General features: G+C 37.8%; 1 protein-coding gene across 5 annotated transcripts in view; it reads left to right on the plus strand.

The window, feature by feature from the left end:
* Window positions 1-734: 734 nt before the first annotated feature.
* Window positions 735-14,866, plus strand: part of LOC311210832 (sodium channel protein type 2 subunit alpha-like) — a gene marked incomplete at both ends in the record, with an annotated part of 44,483 nt that continues 30,351 nt past the window's right edge. The window contains 11 exons of one of the 5 annotated variants that reach the window (XM_084289039.1): window positions 743-1,015; window positions 3,304-3,414; window positions 3,739-3,833; window positions 4,673-4,801; window positions 5,264-5,355; window positions 6,425-6,661; window positions 7,173-7,236; window positions 8,472-8,613; window positions 9,058-9,264; window positions 13,043-13,333; window positions 14,001-14,381. In XM_084289039.1, the coding sequence (XP_084145165.1) occupies window positions 743-1,015; window positions 3,304-3,414; window positions 3,739-3,833; window positions 4,673-4,801; window positions 5,264-5,355; window positions 6,425-6,661; window positions 7,173-7,236; window positions 8,472-8,613; window positions 9,058-9,264; window positions 13,043-13,333; window positions 14,001-14,381 (2,022 nt within the window). Of the gene's footprint in view, window positions 1,016-3,303; window positions 3,415-3,738; window positions 3,834-4,672; window positions 4,802-5,263; window positions 5,356-5,454; window positions 5,547-6,424; window positions 6,662-7,172; window positions 7,237-8,471; window positions 8,614-9,057; window positions 9,265-13,042; window positions 13,334-14,000; window positions 14,382-14,866 lie in introns of those variants that run through there. The other 4 variants (XM_084289041.1, XM_084289042.1, XM_084289043.1 and 1 more) reach the window with 4 other exon arrangements.

A 14,866-nucleotide genomic window follows, 5' to 3' on the forward strand; every position in this document is an offset into this window, starting at 1 on the left:
CGAAATCCAAAAATGGAAGGACTAAACCTTAGCCTAGTTGCATTCTGCTTGTGCATATGGCTTTAAATATAGTACCTGCTGTCTAATACAGCAGTATTAGTTCAGCTATCATAATATAAGCCACCAGGTTGAGTAGTGTTCTCATAACAAATGAAGGAAGGGAGGAATAGGAAGGACATGATTATTTTTCTTTCCGCCTTTATAATATAAATTGTAAGTGTTTTGGAGACACTAGCCCAACTTTTTATATAAATCCCTTTCCTCATAAACACTGAATAAAGTAATATGTTAACACATTTCTTAACTTTTCATAATAAGGTGTGTTTTGGATTTCTTGTTTAGATTAGGGAAAGTGAGAATGCTTTTCCTTTATCTCGTGACATTTATATTAACCTGAGATGACAAATAAATTGCATGCAAATGTTGTTATAATTCTTTTCCTTTCATGTTTTTCTTTACAACCTAAACTGTGTCTGTTTGCCATGTTGGTACTTCAGAAAAGCTAAGATAGATAATTTTCTGTTGTCTCTGAAAATTAATTCAAATCCTTCTCTTTATGTTCTTTACAATTAAAAAAGAGGCAGATAACTACTATACTATGCAGAAAATTGTTATTTGGGGAATTGTCTTACTGTTGCACTCTCTTAATTTTTCTGTTTCTCCCCACTCCCCATCCCTCATGTTCTCCTAGGATCTTCTTGCACAAGAGCACAAAAGTGTTTAAAATTTGCAGAATGAAAAGATGGCACAGGCAATGTTCGTACCACCAGGATCTGATAGCTTCTTCCTTTTCAGCAAAGAGTCTCTTGCAGCTATTGAGAAGCGTATTGCTGATGAAAAGTCTAATCGTGACAAAGATGAGCATAAAGATGATGGTGGTCATGAAGAAAATCATCAAAAGCCAAGTAATGACTTGGAGGCAGGAAAGACACTGCCATTTATTTATGGTGATATTCCTCCAGAAATGGTTTCTGAGCCCCTGGAGGACCTTGATCCATATTATGCCAATAAAAAAGTAAGCATTTACTAAGATTATAATTACAATATACCTGTTGAACTGCAAAGTGGTAAATGCTGTAGTTTACTACCTGTTGAAGGTAGTCAGAAGCCCTATTGAAAGTATTTAAAAGTCTATGATACCGTGTTAATTATTTTGAATGCAATATAAATATGATGGTGAGTCTTCTACTTAGGTTACTTTTTTATGATTTTTTTTAATGTCTAAGATTTCCTTATGATGTTTTTGATTTACTGGATTTTGTATTAATGTATTTAATACAAAATCAGATCTGATGAAATGCTGAAGCATTGGAAAACTTCATCTCTCTCTGGCTACTCTGTTACTGGGTATTTGAGGAAACATAGTACTAAGATGTAGTTCAGCAGGCTAAGAAGGAAACTAATTAAGCAGCTAAAGTTTTTGGTTTGTTTTCCTCAGAGAATTAAATTATTAGATATTATAAGAATTCTTGCACTATCTTCCAGTCTAGCAACAGATTTACTTTGGATGAAGTGCTTGTTCTGTCTGTCACCCGCCAATGTGATCTACTGTCAAACATGCCTTAAAAACTTACTGAAATATTTGGGGAAAAAAAAAAAAAGGCCAAACAAAACTCACCTGGAGTTACTTGTTAAACTCTACTTGGCTAGGGAGGGACGTAAGTAAAAAATAAAAATGTGATTATTAGCACATGTTGCCAGCTTCATATTATATGATTTCTGTGGATAGGTAACAGCTCATGTGTAGACATGAGTTCATTTTGCTCGATTTTGCTTTAGGATCAATGCACTTTTTTTTCTGAGTCTGACTGGATTTTCTGTCCAGTTACGTTTTTCCTGATGATTTTAATACCAATTTACCAGTAAGTAATCCTTCCCAGTGCTACCCCACAAGGAACACGAAGACAGTAATTGGTAGGACATCTTGAGGTCACGTGCCCTCAATATTATGTTACAGTGCAAGGAAGTTATTTAAAGTCTCTCCATCATTCCTTTAAGAGTCACTTTATATCTGCATGTATGCAGAATTTTCTTGGAAATATTACCTAAATGTTTTTTTTATTTATTTTTTATGTTTAATGTAAAAGAGATTTTGTGGCTCATTAACAGCAGCAACAACAAAATGTCTGCAAAATAGTATAAAAACATTTGTGAGTAGCCTCTTCTGAAATAGGACTGTGTCTACTACTTCCTGTTTCTGTATTGAGCCTTGTTATAGGTCCAGAATAGACCTGAAAATGAAAAATAAATTGATGCATATTCATCTATTATAATGCAACTGAATTTCTTTTATAGAGAAACCGTTAACAAAAGGAGGCAAGATCAAGGGTGGTGGCTTTAGCAAGTATAGATCTTAGATGATGAAAAGAGAAGCAGAATGATGTTCAAAATGAAAACAAAATTGAGTTTACTTTAAAAAGGCAGTACAGAATAAGTAAGTTCTTATTTCATTGTGGAAATCAATAAAACGTTTGAATTAAAAACACAAAATAGGTTCTGGAAACACAGAATAGATAATAAACAGGTTACCATCTTCCATACGAAGCAACTTCGTTAAAGCAGTATTTTTCTAGTACAGAATGTTGAAGACTAATAATTAGGTATAGTGTTTTCAGTTACTTTAGTTGTTGTTTCTACACCATGAGCTCTACTGTCAAATGATCCATTTCTGTTACAATAGAATATTGGCATAAAACAGGAAGAATCAATATTAAAACCTACTTATTTTCAGATATTTGTCATTTGGGAAAATTATCATAAAATGTATACTGACTTAAGTTTTCATTAGATAACAGTTTTAGTCTAAATCAAAAATGTTTGTGTAAAAGGTACCAGAAATAACTGCTCAGACAATAAAGGCAGCAAAGTCTTTAAGAACCAGGATATCTAATTTCAGAAGCAGTTTCTAAGTGCAAAAATGATTAAGTAGTTGCTGATGAGTCTCCAAAAAAGGTTGATTAGGTGCTGTGTTTTGCACTGCCAGGTTTCATCTGAAGTGCATACAATACAGCTGCACACATTTTTACTGTTTTAAAAGGACAATTTTTTAATTATATTCTTCACTTACATAATCCAGGAAAATGTTGAAATGCAGACATTAAGAGCACAGAGAAAAAAAATGTATGGTTTTCAGTTTTCCTTGCTTATGAGAAAATGCACAATCAGATACTTGCTTGAATAATTTTATTGAAAATAAATTTGGCTACTTACATCTGTGTAAGTGCAGCCTCTATTTATGGTGAGGTTGCGAACATATCCTTAATTTCCTATTCTCTCTCTCTTTTTTTTTTTTTTTTTTTAAAGACATTTATAGTATTGAATAAAGGGAAGACAATCTTCAGGTTCAGTGCCACCTCTGCCTTGTACCTTTTATCTCCTTTCAATATTATTAGAAGAATAGCTATTAAGATTTTAGTTCATTCATATCCTTTTTATCTAGTTTGCTTAAAATGAAAACATAATAGTTACTGGTCTTTTGAAATATGTTATAATGTTTGTTTTAGTATTTAAATGTATTCATCCCCTTAATTCTTTCTCTCAAAATGAATGAAGGATACCTAGTTTACAGAATTAATAGTATAATTAATATGAAACATCTTTGATTTAAATATGGCATTTTTAGTCATTTTAAACTGATTTGTATTGAATGTGTTGTCAGTGTTCTAAAGCCCGGTCAACTACTCATGTTTTGTGTGATGCATATTCAGCATGAGGAAAGTGTAAGTTCCTTAACTGCAGTCAACATTGTTCAGCATGCTTATTATGCTCACTATTTTGACAAACTGTGTATTCATGACATGGAATAAACCACCAGATTGGACAAAGAATGTGGAGTAAGTAAAAGTGTATACATATATATTTATTTTTTATTTTTTTTAATGGTTTTAAAATGAAAAGCTAAATTAGGAGCTAAGCTGTGTGGTTTTACTTAATATCATGTGCAAACTGGTATTCTTTCTCTAGCCTGTTGATTAATACTAGCTGCAACTCAACCCAATACAGGCCTGCAGGCTGTAAGAAAAAAAGCTGTGATATTGTTACCCTTTTTCCCTGAATAAAACTGATTTAATCCTTTTGATCATAATTTTTGTACTTGTAATGTTTTTGTGCTCTCTCCCTTTTCAGCTGTTCTGTTAGCATTTTTATTACAAGAAGAAGAAGAAAAATCCTATCAAACTGACACTATTGCTTTTCAGTAAGATGCTTTGAATAGCCACTACTGAATCACCTTAATGCTTAATAAAATGTAGAAAATTAACACCCAAGCTTTTCATATCAAAATATGAGGATTACTGTCATTAAAGTCTGACTTTGGTAATGGTAGTAAACACTAAGTTTCATTTACATGTGGATTTTATTTCTGAAATGCCAACCATACTGAAATTTTCACTTACAAAAAAATATGTTATTTGTATTTGTACTGATTACTACTTTGTATTCAAATTTCAAACCCATGTGTGCCAGAAACTGCACAAATATGTTTCAGATTAAAAAGTAAAGATCCCATAACTATTCAGAAGAATTGTGGGAAAACAGTCATGTTTGATGTAAGTTTGTAATTACCATTACAGTCTGTTTAATAATCACTGCTTTTGAGTGGTTTTCTGTTATTTCTATATTGTTATATCATTAAATGACGATCTTAAACTTTTACTTTGATGTTTTCTCATAGGTACACTTTTACTGGTATTTATACTTTTGAATTTTTGGTAAAAATCCTTGCAAGAGGCTTCTGTATAGATGATTTTACTTGCCTTCGTGACCCCTGGAACTGGCTTGATTTTATTGTCATTTCCTTTGCGTAAGTATACATTTATTTACTTTAAGTAAAATACCAGCCATAACTTTTTTTTTTTTCCTGAAATGGTAATAATTTGTTTGGGTTATGTTAGCTCATTTAAAATGAATTATAGTCTAAATGTGTTTCAACTTCTCCCATTTTAATGTTTACCGTGATCTAGAACACAGCATAATTAGTGTACTATTGCACAGTACAAAAGAGAAGTTACAATTGAACAATCTATTATAAAGTATAAAGTACATTTAAACAATAAAATCATGGTAATCAGTTTCATATTAATTTACATTCAATGGAAATACTTAAGGGTATGCTTCCTAGGGAAAACTCCATTGAAACAGGAAAATATGAATGTAAGTCTTTCATTTAATGTTCACCCTTCCTAAAAAATAGTCTGGATTACAGGTCCAGGTAAGTAATATACACTCTATCTTAATTCTGAGTAACTGTGATTTAATTCTACAGGTATATAACAGAGTTTGTAAACCTAGGCAATGTTTCAGCTCTTCGAACTTTCAGAGTATTGAGAGCTTTGAAAACTATTTCTGTAATTCCAGGTAAGAAGTAACTGTGTAACATAGTAAGCTCTCTACATCACCTCTGTTTAATTCTGTGTGTGCTGTCATTGTGTTTGTGTGTGGAATCCCTCACTACAGATATGTGACAGAGTTTGTGGACCTGGGCAATGTCTCAGCGTTGAGAACATTCAGAGTTCTCCGAGCTTTGAAAACAATATCAGTCATTCCAGGTGAGAGCGAGGTTAAACACTGAGGCTGATTGAAATTTTCACAGAAGCTGAATTCATGTTTTTAACAGGATTTAGGCGCCGGTCTTAACTTAAACTAAACTAAACTTGATTATTTTTCTGATTCTCTAAAACACTCAGCCTCAGAGTTTAATAAATTCATGCATGAGAAATTGAATTATATAGCCCATGTATTACGTAGACTATAATTTCTATTTCATGATGTCAAATTTTCTCTCCCACAATAAAGATCAAAATTAATTATCTTCTCATTTTTCTATTATTAATCTGAATGCTACCATTTATCAATGACATTTCAGATTGAAAATTTCAATGTATTTTAAAAGCTAAAACCTTGATAAAGGAATAAGAAATTAAGGAGTAGCATCGGGATTGCATGCTTTATTTATTATCTTGAGATGCCTATCTTCACCAAATCACCTCCAGCTGAATAGGACACATTATAATGATACCATTAAAATCTCCGCTGTGATGCAATTGTGTTTTGTTTTTTGTTTGCTTTTATAGAACCAATATATTGTGAATTGGGTAAGGACACTGGCACAGGTTTGGAGGAAGAGGCATCAAGCAGAAAATAAAACCGGAACAGCTCCCTTCACATGTAGTTAACATGTACAGGGAGCATGAGTAAAAAATGCTACTTGTTTATTTATAGAACAGGTATTTTGGAATGCATACCATTCATAGCTTCTGATTAGTTTATCAGGAGCTATGGGACTTAGTGATATCTTTTTCCTTTGAAAAATATTTTAAGACTATTCTTGTGCAGCTGTGCATGATGTTTAATAGTGTGTTGGAGCGATCCACATTGTATTTTAGCTTAGGTAAATATTTAATAAAAAATGTGCCTCTGTTTGCAGGCTTGAAGACTATTGTGGGAGCCTTAATTCAGTCTGTGAAGAAGCTCTCAGATGTAATGATTTTGACTGTATTTTGCCTGAGTGTGTTTGCACTAATAGGACTGCAGCTGTTCATGGGCAACTTGAAGAATAAATGCTTGTTATGGCCATCAAAAAATTCAACAACTTTTGAAAAATACGTAGCTCCGTACTTTAATGGTACAGAGTTTGACTGGACAGCATACATTGAGAATGAAAGTAAGAAACACTGCTGAAATGATGTGTTGAAGTATTAGTGTATAAGCACACATACATGCACAAACACATTAGATTACCATGTCATGTTATAGGATGAAGATAAGTATCAATGAAATAGGATGACAATGAGTACATATTTTATATCTTGCCTCCCAAACTCACACTGACATGATGTTTTTTTCCTTTAACTGCGCTTTGAAACCTTAGGGTTATGTTGGAAATCACAGAATCATGCAGGTTGAAAGAGACCTCCAGGGTCATCCAGTCCTGCTGAGGTCCAGCTGCAAGGTGTTGTTAGAGCAGGCTTCTCAGCATCGTGTCTAGGAAAGTGCTGAATGTCTCCAAGGATGGAGACACCAAAGTCTCTCTGGCCTTGGAAGAAATGTTTTTTGGTTTTATTTGGGGGTGGGGAGTGTAACAAATCAAGATTGCATCTTCTGACACATTACTGTAGTTCGGTGTAGTACTTCCTTGCCTTAATTGTAATAATTTAGCATTTCTTTTCTTTTAGGTCATTTTTATCGTCTAGAAGGACAAAAGGATTATCTGCTTTGTGGCAATAGCTCAGATGCAGGGTAAGATGCAATGAAAACTACATACCACCTGTTTAAACAAAACATAAACAATACCACTATAAAGTTAAAAAGCTAATTTAGCTACCTAAATCCATAATGAAAAATGTATGGTCATGGTTCATAGTAACTAAATACTTGAATGAGTAAAAATACTAAGTGAGAAAATACTTCGCTGTAAAATTAAAAACTCTAACTAGACAAATACTATTTCAGCAGGTAGATACTGCATTGTCAATAACTTGAGAGCGTACTTCTGTTTCAAAGACTTCAAGTCATTCCACATCTCTAAAAAAGGCATGGGGAACTGGGTTTTAAGACTGACTTTTGGGAGGACATATTCAGTATTCTTCTGTCTGTGGATTTCATGCATGGCACTATCTTGGTCTATCTTTACAAAAATTCTTTGTAATAAAATAACATTACTAGACGGTACTGATATATCAGTCCATCCCTTATTTTGGGTAATTATGTCTAAAACAGATATACTTGAGCTTTTTTTTGTAAACATTTTGTGTGTAAATATCAAGTAATGTTATATATATATATATATATATATGCATATATACGCGCACACACATGTATGGAAAGAAATCTTTATAGTGTCTTTCCATGAAGTTTATTGTTGGCAAAACCTCCTCTAACCCCCAGGAATAGAATCATAACAGAGATACTGTGCCCACAGAATTGGATCACCTACTATCAAAACTGATACATAGAGTTTCAGGAGCTTAAAATAATATCACTGGCAGTTATTTCCTGTTGCGGAGTTGTTAACTTGACTTGACTATTTCACAAACCCGAAGAAATCAAGAAACCTGGTATACCAACACTGCAGGCATGAAAAAGTCAACAAAAAAAATATCTATACCAACTCTTTCTCTTGCATGGAAGTGTTCAATTTATGGAACCTCTGTATTAAGCAAAAATATTATCTCCATTGAAGAGGCACCTGCAGATATAATATTGATCTGTTAGGAATAAGTTTTATTTTGTGTAGAATGGTGAAAAGTTTGAAAGAAAGATTTTTGTTTACTTGTTTGCCATTTGCTGGCTTAGAAAAAAAGAGCACTGTTTTCCTCTCCTCAAAAATTTTTAAAACGTAAGCCACAAATAGCAGCAGCTACCTTGACAGATAAGGTCTAATTAATCTTTATTGGAAACTCAAGATACAGTAATTTAAAACCATTTTAATGATAATTTTTTTTTATACACATTACAATATTTTTTTTCCCTAGTAAATGTCCAGAAGAGTTTATCTGTGTGAAAGCTGGAAGAAACCCTAACTATGGATATACTAGTTTTGACACATTCAGTTGGGCTTTTTTGTCCCTGTTTAGACTTATGACACAAGACTACTGGGAAAATCTTTATCAGCTGGTGAGTATATGATAAAATCATTGTGTCCAACTGTCCCCAAACCAAACACAGAAAGGGCCTTTGTTTATATTACATACCACAGCTATTGATAGCAGTTGAAAAAGTGCAGTATTTATGAAAGAAAGCAAATTCAGTTGCAGAATTAAGCAGACAAGGGTTCTTAGTACAGAATCTCACATGATTTCTGAAGAGGTACGTACATTTTCTGATCCTTTCTGTCATTTGTACAATGTATATTCTCTCACAGCAAAATATGAATCTTAATTTGTCTTTGTATAAATTAGTTCTCTCACCATAGTTTTTTCATGTGTGTGAAAATTGGTTTTAACAAGTGCTATCTTTAGTAATTTAAAAGTTTTGTCTTTTTAAAAATCAGTCTGTTTATGAATTGCAGAACTGATGCGTGTCTTCACCACATGGATCATTTTTCTTCTTCTCCTCTAGACATTACGAGCTGTTGGCAAAACATACATGATATTTTTTGTTCTGGTCATTTTTCTGGGTTCCTTCTACTTGATTAACTTAATTTTGGCTGTGGTTGCCATGGCCTATGAAGAACAGAACCAAGCAACTATGGTTGAGGCAGAACAGAGGGAGGCAGACTTGCAGCATATGCTTGAACAGCTGAAGAAGCAGCAAGAAGAAGCTCAGGTATTTTCTAAAAAGAACTTGAGCCTTAGCATATCTCTTTGCATGATGTTTGCATGATATTATGCAACAGGTTTGAAGCCCTGGAGCTTGAGAGACCGGTAGCTGAGGAAGAGGTAGTAAGTCTACCCAGGAGGATGCCTAGGGCGAGGAAGTCAACTCCACACCTCAGGACTGCCTCCACCAGGACAGAAAGAAGGGTGATTGTTGTGGGCGACTCCCTTCTCAGGGGAACAGTGGGACCTATTTGTCGGCCTGACCCTACCCGTAGGGAAGTCTGCTGCCTCCCTGGGGCCAGGGTCAGGGAAATTGCCAGAAAGCTTCACAACCTGGTTTGCCCCTCTGACTATTATCCTCTTTTAATAGTCCAGGCTGGCAGTGATGACATTAAAGAGAGAAGCCTGAAGACCATCAAACAGGACTTTAGGGGACTGGGACGGTTAGTGGATGGAGCAGGAGTACAGGTGGTGTTTTTGTCCATCCCTACGGTGGCAGGGAGGGGTACAGAGAGGACATGGAAAGCCCACCTGATAAACACGTGGCTTAGAGGCTGGTGCCAACACAGAAACTTTGGGTTTTTTGACCATGGGGCGCTTTACTCAGCACCCGGCCTGATGGCCGCAGATGGGTCCCTATCTCTAAGGGGAAAACGGATCCTGGGCCAGGAGCTGGCAGGACTCATTGAGAGGGCTTTAAACTAGGTGAGAAGGGGGACCGGACTGAAACAAAGCTTGTTAGAGCTGTGCCAGGGGGAACAATGGCAAGGCTGGGAGAGAAGGCAATGACCCAACTGAAGTGCATCTACACTAATGCACGCAGCGTGGGTAACAAACAGGAGGAGCTGGAAGCCATCATGCAGCAGGCAGGCTATGACTTGGTTGCCATCACGGAAACATGGTGGGATCACTCTCGTGACTGGAGTGCTGCAATGTCTGGCTATAGGCTCTTCAGAAGGGACAGGCAGCAAGGAAGGGGTGTGGCTCTGTATAGCAGAGAGAGTTTTGATGTCGCAGAACTTGAGGCTGGGAATAAGGTTGAGTCCCTATGGGTTAGGATCAGCAGGAAGGCCAGCAAGGGACGCATCCTGGTGGGGGTCTGTTATAGACCGCCGAACCAGGATGAGGAGACTGATGAGGAGTTCTACAGGCAGCTGACAAAAGGTGCGAAATCGTCAGCGCTTTTTCTCGTGGGAGACTTCAACTTCCCAGACATATCCTGGAAGCACAACACAGCCCAGAGAAAGAAGTCTAGGGGTTTCCTGGAGAGCGTGGAAGATAGCTTCCTGACACAGCTGGTTAGTGAGCCTACCAGGGGAGGTGCCCTGCTAGACCTTCTCTTCACAAACAGAGAAGGACTGGTGGGAGATGTGGTGGTTGGAAACTGTCTTGGGCAGAGTGACCATGAAATGGTGGAGTTCTCCATTCTTGGAGAAGCCAGGATGGGGACCAGTAAAACCACTGTATTGGACTTCCGGAGGGCTGACTTTGAACTGTTCAGGACACTGGTTGGTAGAGTCCCTTGGGAGGTGGTTCTGAAGGGCAGAGGAGTCCAGGAAGGCTGGGCGCTCTTCAAGAAGGAAATCTTAATGGCTCAGGAGCGGTCTGTCCCCACGTGCCCAAAGACGAGCCGGCAGGGAAGAAGACCGGTCTGGCTGAACAGAGAACTGTGGCTTGAGCTTAGCAGGAAAAAGAGAGTTTACAATCTTTGGAAAAGAGGGCAGGCCACTCAGGAGGACTATAAGGACGTTGCGAGGCAGTGCAGGGACAAAATTAGAAAGGCCAAAGCTCATCTGGAGCTCAGTCTGGCTACTGCCGTCAAAGAGAACAAAAAATGTCTTTACAAATACATTAATGCAAAACAGAGGACTGAGGAGAATCTCCAGCCTTTGCTGGATGTGGGGGGGAACTTAGTTACAAAAGATGAGGAAAAGGCAGAGGTGCTTAATGCCTTCTTTGCCTCAGTCTTTAGTGGCAAAACCAGTTGCTCTCTGGATACCCAGTACCCTGAACCAGTGGAAGGGGATGAGGAGCAGAATGTGGCCCTCACTATCCATGAAGAAATGGTTGGCGACCTCCTATGGCACTTGGATGTACGGAAGTCAATGGGGCCAGATGGGATCCACCCGAGGATACTAAGAGAACTGGCAGAGGAGCTGGCCAAGCCGCTTACCATCATTTATCAACAGTCCTGGCTATTGGGGGAGGTCCCAGTTGACTGGCGGCTAGCAAACGTGATGCCCTTCTACAAGAAGGGCTGGAGGGCAGACCAGCGAAACTATAGGCCTGTCAGTTTGACCTCAGTGCCAGGGAAACTCATGGAGCAGATTATCTTGAGTGTCATCACGTGGCACTTACAGGGCAACCAGGTGATCAGGCCCAGTCAGCATGGGTTTATGAAAGGCAAGTCCTGCTTGATGAACCTGATCTCCTTCTGTGACAAAGTGACGCGCTTGGTGGATGAGGGAAAGGCTGTGGTTGTGGTCTACCTTGACTTCAACAAGGCTTTTGACACCGTTTCCCACAGTGTTCTCCTCAAGAAACTGTCTGCTCGTGGCTTGGACTGGCGTATGCTTGATTGGGTTAAAAACTGGCTGGATAACCAGACCCAAAGAGCCGTGGTGAATGGAGTCAAATCCAGCTGGAGGCCGGTCACTAGTGGCGTTCCCCAGGGCTCGGTACTGGGGCTGGTCCTCTTTAATATCTTTACCAATGATCTGGATGAGGGGATCGAGTGCACCCTCAGTGAGTTCACAGATGACACCAAGTTAGGTGTGTGTGTCGACCTGCTCGAGGGTAGGAAGACTCTGCAGGAGGATCTGGATAGGCTGGACGGATGGGCTGAGGTCAACTGTATGAAGTTCAACAAGGCCAAGTGCCGGGTCCTGCACCTGGGGCGCAATAACCCCAAGTAGAGCTACAGGCTAGGGGATGAGTGGTTGGAAAGCTGCAAGGCAGAGAAGGACCTGGGAGCATTGGTGGATAGTCAGCTGAATATGAGCTCAGGTGCCCAAGAAGGCCAACGGCATCCTGGCTTGCATAAGAAGCAGTGTGGCCAGCAGGTCTAGGGAAGTGATTGTCCCCCTGTACTCGGCTCTGGTGAGGCTGCACCTCGAGTACTGTGTTCAGTTTTTGGCCCCTTGCTACAAGAAGGACATGGAGGTGCTTGAAAGCGTCCAGAGAAGGGCGATGAAGCTGGTGAGGGGCCTGGAGAACAAGTCCTACGAGGAGTGGCTGAGGGAGCTGGGATTCTTCAGCCTGGAGAAGAGGAGGCTCAGGGGCGACCTTATCACTCTTTATAAGTACATTAAAGGAGGCTGTAGAGAGGTGGGGGTTGGTCTATTCTCCCACGTACCTGGTGATAGGACAAGGGGGAATGGGCTAAAATTGCGCCAGGGGTGTTTTAGGTTGGATATTAGGAAGAACTTCTTTACTGAGAGGGTTGTGAGGCATTGGAATGGGCTGCCCAGGGAAGTGGTGGAGTCACCATCCCTGGAGGTGATGAACTGCATTCAGCTCTTTTGCATGCAATTGCAATCACTGAAATTAAAAAAATAAATAAATTTACTGCTATTTTTCTTTTTTAAACTCAAATCCACCTAGGCTTTTGTCACATTTACAAGTCATGTGGTATAAACCTCAGAAACAGGCACTATAGCATTCTTAAAAGATTGTGGAATTTTAAAGCATTTGATCATTCACATATGTTTTAGACGTTGCATTAAATATAAATATAATAATATTAATAATAAAATATAAAATAAATTAAATAATTGCTTTGACAGGCAATAGCAGCAGCTGCAGCAGAGATGACAGAATTAAGTGGTGAAAGTGGGATTGGTGGACCTTCAGATAGTTCTTCAGAAGCATCCAAGCTTAGTTCAAAAAGTGCCAAAGAAAGGAGAAATAGAAGGAAGAAAAGGAGGCAAAGGGAACTCTCTGGAGAAGAGGATAACACAAAAGAGGGAAAGCTTTCAAAATCTGAATCAGATGGCAGTATCAGAAGAAAAGGTTTCCGTTTTTCTTTTGATGGGAACAAACTTGCTTATGGGACACAGCTCACATCACCCCACCAGGTACTGTGATTAGTGCAGTTTATGTTGTTGGGATTTATGATGACTGTAATATGCAGCAAACTTTGCTGTAACTTTGTAAAGTAATACAACATAGGAAAAATAATTTGCATTACTTTAATTACCAACTATATCAAACAAGAGTTTGGGTGTTACTTTCTTGTTTGGGATCTGGTGAGTCTCGACATGGTGCACAGCAGTAGTGCATTTGCATAGTTCAACTGAAGTAGAAATTCATTTTTAATTCATAAAAGGAAAATTTAAGTGTGATGCATCAGCATAGAAGACTAAGTATGAAACAATGTAATTTGACATTATGAATTCTAATGATCCATGTAGACTATGCATTAAGCCTTTATTTCCTCTATAATACAGGGATGGAAACTGCTACAGCCTCATGCATGTTCAGATTTTGTTCTCTGATAATTGTTTTAAGTGTACTGTAAATTTACCCATTCAGATGATCCTCATCTCTCATGTGCCTGAAGTCTATCTAAGGCACTGTATTAAGAGTAAAGCTGAAAGATTTTGGGGGAATATATATATAATAAATATATAAATAAATAAATAAATAAATATATATATATATAATAGATACATATATAAAATAGATATGGATGCTGTATATTTAATATCTTCAGCTGGTGACTTTTTTTTATTTCCTTTACAGTCTTTACTAAGTGTTCGTGGCTCCCTGTTTTCTCCCAGACGTAGTAGCAGAACAAGTCTTTTCAGTTTTAGAGATCATGGAAGAGAGATAGGATCTGAAAATGACTTTGCTGATGATGAGCACAGCACATTTGAGGATAATGGAAGCAGAAGAGGTTCTCTTTTTGTGCCGCTCAGACACAGTGAACGACGCAGTAGTAACATTAGCCAGGCCAGCAGATCATCAAGAAGGCCGACACTTTTTCCATTGAATGGAAAGATGCATAGCACTGTGGATTGCAATGGAGTGGTTTCCTTAGTGGATGGACCCCCGTGTCTCTTGTCACCTACAGGTCAGCTTCTGCCAGAGGTGATAATAGACAAACCAACAACTGATGACAATGTAAGAAAGTTTTTAATTACTCCAGATTTCAGGATTAGAGATCAAGGCTGATCTGTAAAAGTTACTTTCAGAAAATAATTGCTATTGCAGAAACTTCATAGCATAAATCACATCTTATATTATGATTGAACTTGTTTGGAATTTAAGTGTTGGTAAAGAAAGCATGGGACTAGGAATGAGAAAAAATCATGCTTCCAATAAATTCACAGTGAATCCAGAGAAAAATTCATGCTTCCACTGAGAAGTATCAATTTGTTTCTTTGGCCACGGCCTCCTCCAAAATTTCCTTACATCTAGTAAGAAGTTAATAGTAAACTATAATGCAAAGATATTCTGGAAATTAAATATCAAGACTTAGTACTTTATAAGGTATTTTATAAGGTGCTTAACAGTATTCAAAAGTATAACCTGAAAATACCTGAAAATACACATTTTCTTTAAACAAACAAACAAAAAAGGTGGAAAAATTTATAATGTCATAGCAC

The sequence above is a fragment of the Netta rufina genome (genome assembly GCF_964035555.1).
Source record: "Netta rufina genome assembly, chromosome: 6".
NCBI lineage: Eukaryota > Metazoa > Chordata > Aves > Anseriformes > Anatidae > Netta > Netta rufina.